Source organism: Bufo gargarizans, chromosome 3, assembly GCF_014858855.1.
Source record: "Bufo gargarizans isolate SCDJY-AF-19 chromosome 3, ASM1485885v1, whole genome shotgun sequence".
NCBI lineage: Eukaryota > Metazoa > Chordata > Amphibia > Anura > Bufonidae > Bufo > Bufo gargarizans.
Genome location: NC_058082.1, coordinates 459760441 through 459775228, shown reverse-complemented (window position 1 = coordinate 459775228; position 14788 = coordinate 459760441). Strand labels below are relative to the sequence as shown.

Genomic DNA, 14788 nt, shown 5'->3' with positions numbered 1-14788 from the left:
TTGTAGTGGCTGCTGTGATCACTATTAGGTGACAGCCTTTGAAGTTGGCGATAAGTCCCTTATCCAGTCCTCACTGTGATCTCTTGATTTGTCAGAAAACAACTTAAAGGTGATATATTACTAGGATCCCTTTACAGTTGGTATGGATCATCTTCTGGGATCCCACTGATCCAGCGAATGCAGGGACTGCTGAGCTGATTTAGCCTTGCACCTCTTTCTAAGTCCCCTCTATACAGCGGGTGGCTGGGTCACAGAAGTCGGATCACCAGTGGTCATGAAGTGATGGCATATCCTAGTGGTATGTGTCATCTCTTTACTGGATGGGACTTGTTGTGCTAAACTTCTACATCTCCTCTTTGTCTCCCTGTGATCCAGTCATAGTATCATTAGATCATTAATGCCTATCTGTAATTGACCCGTGTTGTTTGGTTCTGTTTGGGCTTTATTGACGCCACAAAGAAATGTGTATAGTGCTAAACCGCCATCTGCTGGCTCTACCGTGCTGATGTGTTAAAGGGCATCTTTTAGCAGATTTGTACCTATGAAATTGGCTGACCTGTTACAAGGCATCTGTGTTGGTCCCATGGTCATATGTGCCCGCATTACTGAGAAAAGTGATGTTTTAATATATGCAAATGAGCTTTTAGGAGCAAAGGGGGCGTTACCATTGCACCTAGAGGCTCTGCTCTCTCTGCACCTTGACAGGCCCACGCAGTGTAAACGTCATCACATCTGGCCCTGTCAAAGTGAAGAGGGTGGGGCAGTTGCAGAAAAAGCTGAACCTCTAGGTGTAATGGTAACGCCCCCATTGCTCTTAGAGGCTAATTTGCATATATTAAAGCATCATTTTTCTCAGCAATGTGGACACATATGACCATGGGACCAACACAGATGTCTGCAGCTGCAGTGCACATGTAACAGGTCAGCCAGTGTCATAGGTACAAATCTGCTGACAGATGCAGTTTAAAGGCCATATACACCTTTAGGGGGACATTTATATAATTACATTTAACTCATGTTGGGCTGAAATTAATATTTTCCAGTTGGTCTTTATTAAACATCTTCAACAGTTTCTCCTCTACAGCTTTCACTTTCACTGCATCTTTTTCTGCTTAACAGTGAATCCGTCAGAGAGCTGCTCTGAAGGCGCATCTATAGCCATTATCTGTGCTTTCCTGTACACATGCACTTATTAGAGCGAAATGAGTGTTTAAGAGCTGTCAGCAGTTCAGAGATAAGGCCTACAGAGCAAGCCGTCAGAGCAGATTCACTGAGAAGGAGGAAGAAGTGGTCTGCAGATAGGCGGAAAGTGACAGCTATAGAGGAATAGCTTTTGCAAATTTTAATAAGTAACAAAAAAATATTTTAGCCCTAAATAGATTGCCGTGAAAATAAAATGTGTCCATAGCCTTTAATGGGGAAATAAACCTTTGCTGAAAAAAAATACCCGAAAGAGCAGAAGCCCCTGTTCTGAGCGCTCTGCTCTGGATTGGTTGTGAATCTTCGTATTGTGCATCTTGGCAATACACAAGCAATGACTGTGATGAGATTGAGATGAGAGAAGCGACTTCTGATGCTACATCCGAAGACGCTTCGCTAAAAAAAATTGTTATAATACTGTACAGAGATCCGTCTCCGTACAGTATTAGAATGTATGGGCTCCGATGAGCTGAAGTCAGTTATTCACGAAGTCGCGTGAGACTTTGTTGAATAATTTTGGTAATTGATTATTACAGTGAAAAACCTCTTCAAAACTTGGAACCAAACTCGGCTTTGGTTCCGAGTGGTGCCTTGGGACTGAAGCTGAGTTCGGTTCCAATTTTTTATTTTTTTTTTACTGTAATATCAATTAACTAAGTATCGCGCGACTTCGTGAATAACTTACTTCGGCTCATCGGTGCCCATACATTCTAATACTGTACAGAGATGCATCCTCGTACAGTATTATAACACATTTTTTAGCGAAGCGACTTCAGATGTAGCATCAGAAGTTGCTTCGCTCATCTCTAGAGATTTCCTTTTTAATGGTTTGTATATTACAAAGTTCTGTGTATTTTCTGGTTATTACTAGCTTTTAAAATAGGCATGTCCCAGAAAACCTCTTTAAAGGGTCACTGAGGTTTGGTAGTACCTTGGATATGTCAAAGAGATATAGCAAATGTTTGATTTGGAAGGGGAGCATTCTGTTGAGATCCCAGCTGATCACTAGAACGAGTGCTCGCTTATCGCACTTTCGCGAGGAGGAGAGCCATATATGTGCTCTTCTCTCCCCTCGTTCTAGCAATCAGTGGGGGTCTCAGTACTCAGACCCTCACTGTTCAAAAGTTTTGATGTCGCTATGAAATGTCAAACGTTTTACTAAACCACAGTGACCCATTACAGCAGGGTTCCCGGATCCTCTGTTATGGAGGATCGTTGGCCTCAATGTGTGTGAAGCAGTTACCTAATAAACCTCTTGTCAGCTCTTGCGGTTTAGCTTCTTGTAGTTTATATTCAGTTGTTGCTGCAATGGAAACTATCCCCAACTTTGCTGACCTTCTGGTGATCATACGCTGATACGCAGCAGCTAACCCGAGCACACAGAGCTTCAGCAGCCTGAGGCATTGTGCGTTCACTGGAATCACTGGTCATAACCGTAACCTAATGGTATGGAATAAAGGGCTTAGTGTTTGAGATTCTGAGTCTTCCTGATGATCAGCTGCTGGGGCACATGGCCTATAGTTTCATTTCCCCTGCAAAAAAATGTAATATTACATCTATAAACTTTTCAGAATATGACTTTTTGGCAGCAAAATCACATAACCCTTCACATTGATGATGTTTCATTGCTTTGAGGTTCTAATCTAGACCAAGGTGTTCACCTTTGGATAGACCATCAATGTTTGATCAGTGGGTGTCCTAACTTGACAACCTCCACCATGATGCTGGTGAAAGCGTCCTGGAAGTCAGATCCCCACCGATTAAACACTGATCCTATGATAGATCATCAATGTTTAGTCCTGAAGAACCGCTGTAGTGAATAGGGAGCATGGACATTACTGGTGATGGATTCCTGGGAGCAAACATGGGAGCAGTCCAAACCTAAAGAGCTATAACTAACCTTCAGATCCTACAGAATACAGGCTACTGTTGACAGTAATCTGAATGACATGGTTTACACAACCAAACCTCTGGAATAAATCACTGACCTGTTGCGCATCAACAATACAGTGGAATGGATTTATGCTCCGATTACTTAATGCAGGAAGCCATGTGGTGTGCGCCAACCTTGTAAATGCTAGGCACACCTTATACACAGTGGAGTCCCATTACTATGACCACCAGCTAATATCCAGACCAGGGGCGTACATAGAAATCATTGGGCCCCATAGCAAGATTCTGAATTGGGCCCCCCTAACTCCACCCACTACCCACCCTGGCCCATCCCGCCACCTGCCCTGGCTCCTCCCCTTCCACAGCCCCGTTGTATTCCTACTGACAAAGAAAATGAAGGGCACAAGTCAGTTTTGCCGCCAAGGGAACACCGTATGAACAAAACCCGTAAAACGGTGGAGGAATATTTTTTTTTTTCTATTCCACTCCATTTGGAATTTTTTTGCCTGCTTCCCACTACATTGTATGCCATCATAATGTACAACTTGCACCGCAAAAAAAAGGCCTCATATGGATATGTGAACGGAAAAATAAAAAAGTTAAGTTAAGTGAAGACAGGGAAGAAAAATGAAAATGCAAAAATGAAAAAACCTCCGGTATCTTAATGGTTAAAAGGGTTATCCAACCCCATTATGCCCCCAAAATGCAACAGTTCTTCACCCTTATGGCCCCGGAATACACCACATGCCTCCCCTCACAGGAATGAGTTCCCCTTACTCACGGCATCTGAGAGTGTTAAAAACCGGAAGTGTGGGATTCCTCTTCAGGCGCGCTTTCCCCCAGTGGAGATTGGGAAAAGCACCCTGTTCTAAAAATGAGTCGCAGCCTGTACTAGGCTTCCAGGCTCATTGTTAGTATATCCCAGTTTAGGCCACTAGGTGGCAGCACTGGACTGTGATATAGTGATTTCTATACAGACTAATGGAGCAATTTACATCTGATGATAGTAAGTTGTGGTCCACTTGCGGGACCTAACAAAAAGTAAAAAAAAAGTTTTAAAAATTAAAATCACCCCCATTCCCCAAAATAAAAAGAAACAAAAAAAAACAGCATTATGGGCATCGCCGCATGCGAAAACTCCCCCATACTATTTAAATATTTTAAAAAGTTAGCCCATATAGTGAATGGTGTAACAGAAAAATATTTAAAAACAGGCTGATTCGCGTTTTTTTCGTCACTTTATTGCCCAAGAAAATTTAATAAAAAGTGATCGTCATACACACCCCAAAATAGTATTGTCAAAAATGACAGATCATCCCACAAAAAATTAGCCCCCATACATCTTTGTAGACATAACTATAAAAAAGTTATGAGGGTCAGAATATTGCGATGAAAAGAAAAAAAAAATTTTTATGAAGTGAGTCCTGTGTATTTAAGTTTTATTTAGACTCTATTTTTAAAATATTTCTGTGGGGATTTGAACTCACAACCATTTACATTAAAGGCAAGAACCTTAACCACTGGGCTATAGAGCTTAATGCTAAGTCATTGCTGAAAAACCTCATAGGAGCCCTACTCTGGAGCCCTGACTGAGCATAGGGGAAGCAAGCAGGGCCCGCAACAGAAGAAAAGTGGATGGTGCCTTGCTTGCACTCCGGGCCCCCCCAGTGCCACAGGCCCCATAGCAGCTGTGTGGTGTGGTCTGTCTATATTGACAGTATGCCACTGATCCAGACTAACCACCGTGTGCAGCATGGACAGCACCTAGATGGGCTGGGAGTGACTCCATAAGGTCCTGGTAGGTTGTCACAGGTATCTGAAGCATTCTCCCTTAAACCGCCAACGTCCAGCCATTTCATCAAGCAGAAGATCTGTGACTTATCGTAGAAGGCAACCCATTGCCAGTCAGCAGAGGTCCAATCCTGCCAAAGCAGCTTCGTTAGCAGAGGCGCAGTGACCATCCGTCTACTTCGGAGCCCCCATACCTAGTAGGATTCGCCGAACTCTTGTTTTAGACGCACGTTTGCTAGCCCTTTTTGCAACCCTGATAAATTGCCCCTTTTACCCATGACAGCAACAAGGGATATGTGTGCAGACAGCCTAAATACACCCTATATACTCACCACGCAAGCTTACAGTGACCGCGCGCAGTGGTCACCAGGGGTCGCACTACAGTTTTCCCGGAACAGTAAAAATACTACTCTTAACATTTTTGAGGAGTATTTTTAGCCAAGGAGGAGTACGAAAGTTGCAGTAATTCAAATTCGGTACATTATACGTAGGCCGACACGTCTTCACATCTGTTTTGGAGGCTCCGTTCTAGTCCTCTGATTCTGAAGCCTTATGGGCAGGACTTTTATGTCTAGTAAAAAAACAGATCTCGAACAGAAACTGAACAGACTTCATCATAGTCAATAGAGTCTGTTTAGGTCTGTTCCCTTTCAGTTAGGCTGGGGTCACATCAAGCATTTGTCATATGTTTAATGTACACAAAAAAACATATACATTAACGGATGCCTCAGACAGATGCCATTCTGTGGTGTGGTGTGTGGTGCAGTGTGCCATGTGTGTGGTGCAGTGTGCCATGTGTGTGGTGCAGTGTGCCATGTGTGTGGTGCAGTGTGCCATGTGTGTGGTGCAGTGTGCCATGTGTGTGGTGCAGTGTGCTATGTGTGTGTGGTGCAGTGTGCCATGTGTGTGGTGCAGTGTGCTATGTGTGTGTGGTGCAGTGTGCCATGTGTGTGGTGCAGTGTGCCATGTGTGTGGTGCAGTGTGCCATGTGTGTGGTGCAGTGTGCCATGTTTGGTGCAGTGTGCCATGTGTGTGGTGCAGTGTGCTATGTGTGTGTGGTGCAGTGTGCCATGTGTGTGGTGCAGTGTGCCATGTGTGTGGTGCGATATCTTTGGTGTAGTGTGCCATGTGTGTGGTGCAGTGTGCCATGTGTGTGGTGCAGTGTGCCATGTGTGTGGTGCAGTGTGCCATGTCTGTGGTGCAGTGTGCCATGTCTGTGGTGCAGTGTGCCATGTCTGTGGTGCAGTGTGCCATGTCTGTGGTGCAGTGTGCCATGTGTGTGGTGCAGTGTGCTATGTGTGTGTGGTGCAGTGTGCCATGTGTGTGGTGCAGTGTGCCATGTTTGTGGTGCGATGTGTGTGGTGCAGTGTGCCATGTGTGTGGTGCAGTGTGCCATGTCTGTGGTGCAGTGTGCCATGTCTGTGGTGCAGTGTGCCATGTCTGTGGTGCAGTGTGCCATGTCTGTGGTACAGTGTGCCATGTCTGTGGTGCGATGTCTGTGGCGATGTGTGTGGTGCAGTGTGCAATATCTTTGCAGTGTTCGATGTGTGTGGTGCAGTGTGCGATGTGTGTGGTGCAGTGTGCGATGTGTGTGGTGCAGTGTGCGATGTCTGTGGTGCAGTGTGCGATGTCTGTGGTGCAGTGTGTGATGTCTGTGGTGCAGTGTGTGGTGTAGTGTGTGATGTGTGTGGTACAGTGTGCCATGTCTGTGGTACAGTGTGCCATGTCTGTGGTGCGATGTCTGTGGCGCTGTGTGCGATGTGTGTGGTGCAGTGTGCAATATCTTTGCAGTGTGCTATGTGTGTGGTGCAGTGTGCCATGTGTGTGGTGCAGTGTGTGATGTCTGGTGCAGTGTGTGGTGTAGTGTGTGATGTGTGTGGTGCAGTGTGCCATGTGTGTGGTGTGGTGTAGTGTGTGATGTCTGGAATGCAGTGTGTGAGGTCTGTTGCACAGTGTGTGATTTATATAGTGCAGTGTGTGAGGTCTGTGACGCAGTGTATGATGATCTCACACTGCACTGCATACATTACACACATCGATACATTACATGCTGCGCTCTCATCTTGTATTCCATGTCAAACTGGATATCCGAGCTGTAGTTATCCACCACTCCGGAACTCCACTCCTCTTCAGCTCTGCTGCTGCCATGTTTGCTGCTGTTTTCGGGCACTGCTCCCTCTCCTGACTACAGCAGCCCCTCCTTCTTAGGACCCTTTCACACAGGCGAGTATTCCGTGCAGGTGCAATGCGTGATGCGAACACATTGCGCCCGCACGGAATCCGGACCCATTCATTTCAATGGGGCTGTGTACATGTGCGTTTGTTTTATACGCATCACTTGTGCGTTACATGAAAATCGTAGCATGCTGTGTATTCAGTGTTTTTCACGCAACACTGGCCCCATAGAAGTAAATGGGGCTGCGTGAAAATCGCATCCGCAAGCAAGTGCGGATGCGACGCGTTTTTCATGGATGGTTGCTAAGAGATGTTGTTTGTATACCTTCAGTTTTTTATCACACGTGTGCAAAACGCATTAAATCGCATTGCACCCGCGCGGAAAAAAAACTGAACATCTGAACGCGATCGCATATAAAACTGAATGAGTTTGTTTGCGAAATCGCACATTTTTCACTGAATGCATTCGCAACGCATCCGGACCTAATCCGCACCCGCTCGTCTGCAAGGGGCCTTACAGTTAACGCCAGCTGCCCCCTGCCGCAGGACACGATCTCACTCTAGCAGCCCACCCATACCAACCCTTGCTCTGCGGTGCTTTATTATTGGTATAGGCAGCATAGCTGGCGGGGCTAAGGTGTATTGGTGCTTTTATAGGGAGTAAAATGACCTGATCAGGTATCTGTGATGCTTGTACAAGCGTCATTGTTACCCACCTCAGCCAGGCATTTTGAGGCATTTTCTGTATGTGAAGATGAGATTCTGTGCAGCTTTGGAACAGCAGGGGGATCGGTGGAGGTTGGGATCACTTCTTTTATACTTTTAAGCCACTCTGACTCCGCAGGAATCTATTTTTGTGTTCCTGGAAAACCTATTTAAAAGAGGGTTCCAGTTGATAGGTGGGATATGCCATCACTTGGTGCTTGTGGTGATCCTTAGAATAAGAGGGCTGCAGCACTAGGTTAGTTTAGTGCTCATTGCAGAAAAATAGCCTAAGAACCCTTTGTTCTTGGGATCGGCGACCGCATTTGATGCCTGCTCCCGGTGACCGCATTTGATTTCAGACCGGCTCGCGCACAGGTAAGGACTTACGTGCGCCTCGCCGGACTTGTGAGAAAAGATGGCAGCCCGCATGTGTTCGCGGGCGAACAATGCAAACTGGCCTTCGCTGTCGGCGAGGTTCCAAGAGGTCGAATTATATGTCGTCACATTATGTGATGGAACGCCCATTAACCCCACTGTTTCCCAGAATTTGGTACTTGAGGAGTCTTCTTCTGTTCAGCAGGGATTAGCGGTGGTCTTTGACTGCAGTTGTGTTAGGGAAAGAACATGAAGACCTCCAACCTCTGCACCGACAAGTTGTTTTTTTATCACTTTTCTCTTGTTTATTGTAGATTCAGGAGCTATATTCACATTTGGAAAAAGCAAGTTTGCAGATAATTGTCCGAGAAAATTTTGGTTGAAAAATGACAAGCCGACATACATATCATGTGGAGATGAACACACCGCCTTAGTTACTGGTGAGTACAATTGTCTTCTAATCTTCATTTTTTTCACAGCTTGAAGAAAGTTCCTCAAAAGCATTCCTGGTGGCATCTCTCATGATGTTTCCTATTACCCCATATTTAAGAATGCTGGGCAAAAAATATTAACAAAAATAAAATCTAAATCAATAAGTGCTAAGGTGCGTACTGGCAAATGTCTCCAACTGTTCTTCATTGACCCAGGAGAGTTGGAGCTTCAGCGGTGTCACTGACCGTGGCTCAAACCTATCCAGGATCTGCCTACCACTTATGCAACTGTATCCGTATTGCCGCCCTCAAACAGCGGATACCGGCTGTCTGCATATCAATTTTTTTGTGGTCTACATTGTCGAAAGGCCTATTCTTGTCCACAAACCGGGACTAGGACATGTTTTATAATTTGCAGGTCAGCTGCATGGATGCAGACGGCAAACGGATGACATCTGTGTGTAGTCTTCGTTTTTGAGGCCCCATAGAAATGAATGGGCCCACTTGCGATCTGCAAAAATGTGGACTAAAAATAGTTGTGTGATTGAGGCCTAAGAACGATGCACTCGGGAAGGTCTGAAGGACTGTCTTAGCCCCCATTCACACGACTGTGGTGCCACCGTGCCTGCATTGTGGTGCGGACCCATTGACTTCCATGTGCTTCTGAATCTGTGCCTCCACACTGCAAAAGATAGGACATATACAGTGGCGGAAATAATTATTTGACCCCTCACTGATTTTGTAAGTTTGTCCAATGACAAAGAAATGAAAAGTCTCAGAACAGTATCATTTCAATGGTAGGTTTATTGTAACAGTGGCAGATAGCACATCAAAAGGAAAATCGAAAAAATAACTTTAAATAAAAGATAGCAACTGATTTGCATTTCATTGAGTGAAATAAGTATTTGAACCCCTACCAACCATTAAGAGTTCTGGCTCCCACAGAGTGGTTAGACACTTCTACTCAATTAGTCACCCTCATTAAGGACACCTGTCTTAACTAGTCACCTGTATAAAAGACACCTGTCCACAGAATCAATCAATCAAGCAGACTCCAAACTCTCCAACATGGGAAAGACCAAAGAGCTGTCCAAGGATGTCAGAGACAAAATTGTAGACCTGCACAAGGCTGGAATGGGCTACAAAACCATTAGCAAGAAGCTGGGAGAGAAGGTGACAACTGTTGGTGCGATTGTTCGAAAATGGAAGGAGCACAAAATGACCATCAATCGACCTCGCTCTGGGGCTCCACGCAAGATCTCACCTCGTGGGGTGTCAATGGTTCTGAGAAAGGTGAAAAAGCATCCTAGAACTACACGGGAGGAGTTAGTTAATGACCTCAAATTAGCAGGGACCACAGTCACCAAGAAAACCATTGGAAACACATTACACCGCAATGGATTAAAATCCTGCAGGGCTCGCAAGGTCCCCCTGCTCAGGAAGGCACATGTGCAGGCCCGTCTGAAGTTTGCCAATGAACACCTGAATGATTCAGAGAGTGACTGGGAGAAGGTGCTGTGGTCTGATGAGACCAAAATAGAGCTCTTTGGCATTAACTCAACTCGCTGTGTTTGGAGGAAGAAAAATGCTGCCTATGACCCCCAAAACACCGTCCCCACCGTCAAGCATGGGGGTGGAAACATTTTGCTTTGGGGGTGTTTTTCTGCTAAGGGCACAGGACAACTTATTCGCATAAACGGGAAAATGGACGGAGCCATGCATCGTGAAATCCTGAGCGACAACCTCCTTCCCTCTGCCAGGAAACTGAAAATGGGTCGTGGATGGGTGTTCCAGCACGACAATGACCCAAAACATACAGCAAAGGCAACAAAGGAGTGGCTCAAGAAGAAGCACATTAAGGTCATGGAGTGGCCTAGTCAGTCTCCGGACCTTAATCCAATCGAAAACCTATGGAGGGAGCTCAAGCTCAGAGTTGCACAGAGACAGCCTCGAAACCTTAGGGATTTAGAGATGATCTGCAAAGAGGAGTGGACCAACATTCCTCCTAAAATGTGCGCAAACTTGGTCATCAATTACAAGAAACGTTTGACCTCTGTGCTTGCAAACAAGGGTTTTTCCACCAAGTATTAAGTCTTTTTTGTTAGAGGGTTCAAATACTTATTTCACTCAATGAAATGCAAATCAGTTGCTATCTTTTATTTAAAGTTATTTTTTCGATTTTCCTTTTGATGTGCTATCTGCCACTGTTACAATAAACCTACCATTGAAATGATACTGTTCTGAGACTTTTCATTTCTTTGTCATTGGACAAACTTACAAAATCAGTGAGGGGTCAAATAATTATTTCCTCCACTGTACTGTCTTTTGCTGCATCTTGCTACCCCAGCACAGACGTGAACAGAGCCTTATGGATAATTATAATTATTCATTAGGCTAATTTCCATTTAATGAATAATTTAAGCAGCAATATCATGGCAGGAATTCTATAGGATAAAATGACAGTAAAGAACTACATGCATGGATAAGACTTCTTGGAGTAGTTTACACATTTGCTGGTGGCTTTAAAGGGGTTCTCTGGGCACCCCCGCCGATCAGCTGTCCGAAGGGAAGGCGCGCGCAGTGTGCACACGCCGTCCTCCTTCCTGCTCGCTGCTGCTTTGCCATATACTTAGCAGCAGTGAGTAGGAAGATAGACGGGGAGATGGCGTGTGCAAACTGCACGCATCTTCCCTTTATACAGCTGATCAGGGGTGCCGGGTGTCGGACCCCCACTGATTTGATATTGATGACCTATCCTGAGGATAGGTCATCAATATTAAAATCCTGGAGAAGCCCTTTAACCCTTTCGCTACCAGTGCCGTACATGTACAGAGCTGGAGTGATAGGCAAACATGGCGCCCGGCGTCTAATTACAATAATGCCAATTGCTGTAATTAAAGTCTTCAGATGCCGTGATCAAGTGAGATCACTGCTTCTAAATGCGCAAAAAAACTGGATTCTCGCGCTTCCGGGGTGTTACCGGCATCCTCTGTAGCTAGTGAGGATGCCAGTAATTGATTTAAAAGCGCTCAGCCTTGCCGAAAAGGCTGAGAGCATTCAAACTGCAATTTTTATTTTGGCCACCAGGTGGCAGGCCAACATAAGAAATGAGCAATAGACAGTAATAAAGTCATTTTAAAAATACATGATTGTTCAAAATAGATTTTGTAGGCTCAAATACAAGCTTCAAAATTACAAAAAAGTAAAAAAAAACTTACAAAAATATATAAAGAAATTAAAGAAATATAAAAGTTTAAATCACCCCCCTTTCCATATAATAATAAAAAATAAATAAAAAAATGTAAACATCATGGGTATTACCGCCACCGAAAACGCCTGTACTATAAAAATATTTTTCCAATACTGCAAATGGCGTAATGGAAAAAAAGGGTCAAAATGGCCAATTTGCCATTTTTTCATTGCTTCTCTTACCCAATAAAATGTGATAAAAAAGTCACACACACTCCAAAATGGTATCAGTATAAACTACAGATTCTTTTTCATAGTTTAAATTTATTTTTACACTATTCAGACATAAAAAACCTTTACATACATATGGGGTGTCGTTGTAATTGTACTGACCCAGAGAATGAAGAGCAACAAACGGAACGCCGTGTGAACAAAACCTGTAAAACGCTGGAGGAATTGTGTTGTTTTCTTTTCCAATTCCACCCTATTTGGAATTTTTTTACCGCTTTCCACTACATTGTATCCTCTAATTAATGGTGGCATTAGAAAGTACAACTTGTGCCGCAAAAAATAAGCCCTCATACAGCTATGTGAATGGAAATATAAAAAAGTTATGGCTCAAGGAAGATAGGGAAGAAAAATTAAAACGAAAAAGCCTCCGATATCCTAAGGGTTAATACAGATTCTACTCTGATTGCCTGTAGGGTTATATTCAAACGATGCAAATAAAATTGCATCATAGCCATATTTGAAGAAAAAAAATATATGCTTATGGTTTTGCCCGGTGAAACATGTTAAATGAATGGGGTTATCCGGTAATGAATATTGATGATTCATCCTCTGGATAGATCATCAATATCAGATCGGCAGTGGTTATCCCCATTGAAGTGATTGGGCTGATCTGCAGTACCAAGCACTGCCACAATACAGTGCTTGGCGCTGTGCTCACCAGAGCTCCAGTGAGTGCAACGGCTCCCTGAAACAGCTGATCGGTGGGGATGCCAGGACTTGGACCCCTGCCAGTGTGATAATGATAACCTGTCCTGAGAATAGGTCATCATTATCCATTCCTTGATAACTGCTTTAATGTGTTTCACTTGTGAAAACCACAACCACATTGGAACTGAGCATGTGCGACCACCTCAACAAAGTGGACAGAAAAATAAGGAAATTAAGAAACAGCAGGTGGCGCTATGCACGTCGATTTTATTCAGTAACGTAGTGGCTATACTAAATCTTCCATATCATCCTTCTTCGCCTTTCGCTTTCTAAAAACTTAACATGGATAAAACAGAACTCATCATCTTTCCCCCATCTTGCTCAACCCCCCCAACAGACCTATCTATCACGATCAAGGGCTGCACACTCTCCCTTGGTCAACCAAGTTCGCTGCCTGGGAGTTAGCTTGGATTCTGCCCTCTCCTTCCAACCGCACATCTAAGCCCTTTCCACTACCTGCCGCCTCCAACTCAAAAACATCTCCCGCATCCGCGCTTTCCTCAACTTTGCATCTGGGAAAATGCTTGTACATGCCCTCATCATCTAGACTACTGCAGCATTCTCCTCTGTGGCCTTCCATCTAGCACCTTTGCACCCCTCGAATCTATCCTCAACTCTGCTGCCCGACTAATCCACCTCTCACCCTATTACTCCTCTGCCTGCCCCCTCTGCCAATCCCTTCACTGGCTCCCCATTGCCCAGCGAATTCAGTTCAAACTACTAACAAATACATACAAGGCCGTCCACAACCTGTCCCCTCCCTACATCTCTGAGCTACTTTCCCGATACATCCCCACACGCAATCTCCGATCCTCACAAGACTTCCTTCTCTCCTCCTATCACCTCTTCCCACAATTGCCTCCAAGATTTCTCCCGTGCATCCCCCAGACTCTGGAACTCACTACTCCAACATATCAGACTCTCGCCTACAGTGGAATCCTTCAAAAGAAACCTAAAACCCACCTTTTCAGACAAGCCTACAACCAGTGACCCTGCTGCCTCTATACCGCCATGACCAGCTTCACCCTCACCTACTATATCCTTCTCCCATACCATGTAGATTGTAAGCCCTCACGGGCAGGGCCCTCTCTCCTTCTGTACCAGTTCGTCTTGTTTATGCTTAGTACAATTGTCTGTATTATGTATGTGCACCCCTTATCATATGTACAGCGCTATGGAATGAATGGCGCTTTAATAATAAATAATAATGAGATGCAATTACAATAGTATACTGATCTAGTTGCTGTTTTGTAAAGTATGTTTTGTGGGACATCCCTTTTAAGTCTTTGTTAGCAGTGGCCATAGTATCTGCTCCCATTTTACTATGACTGTGGCCACATGCAAACATTACCGCCACAACGCAGTCCATACATGCCCCCTCCCCATCCGTACATTGTAGTAATAGTACCGTGTAGAATTGTAGATATAGGGCTGGTATTATAGTGGGTACTTTCCAGCGGAAAGCATGATGCCCACTGCTGTTATGGCTTCAGTACGTCACCAGCATTTCCACTATTTATTTCCATGATCTGGTGCTAAATGACTTCTCTTTTCTCATTAGGAAATGGCAAACTTTATGTTTTTGGCAGCAACATTAATGGGCAGCTGGGAATTGGATCTGGAAATGTTATCACCGAACCGAAACGTGTCAAAGGTAAGAAGGTGAAAGGTCTTCGGGGTGTTCCTCCTCAGGCCTCCAGCAGTCTGGTCAGTAATAAGGGCGTATAGCCTTTTGTGACTTGATGCCATTCTCTGTCTTTCTGTCAGCCTGGTTCTCTGCAGGTAGGGGCCAAGTGTACCCGGACCTTCCTGGAGGTGCGACCAGTGAGCCTTTGGCCCAGTTCATCCCCACCACCAGGGGCTCTGTGAAGAATGGGGCTCATTGGCTCTCCTCTCTCTAGGTTTTGCCTCTGGTCTGCCGGTGCACTTGGTTCTGTGGTAGTGCTACCACTATTGCCTAACCTGCTTTACTGTCGTGTTCTTTTATTACATTTGGTCCTTCATCTGTTTTGCTTGTGTCCTGTTTGCAT

The 14788-nt window shown here is 44.7% G+C and overlaps 1 protein-coding gene across 2 annotated transcripts in view; it reads left to right on the top strand.

The window, feature by feature from the left end:
• The window catches only part of RPGR (retinitis pigmentosa GTPase regulator), an 86216-nt gene that overhangs the window by 629 nt on the left and 70799 nt on the right, over positions 1–14788 (top strand). For both annotated transcript variants that reach the window (XM_044283619.1, XM_044283618.1), the window contains exons 2-3: positions 8454–8579; positions 14320–14412. In XM_044283619.1, the coding sequence (XP_044139554.1) occupies positions 8454–8579; positions 14320–14412 (219 nt within the window). The remainder of the gene's footprint in view (positions 1–8453; positions 8580–14319; positions 14413–14788) is intronic.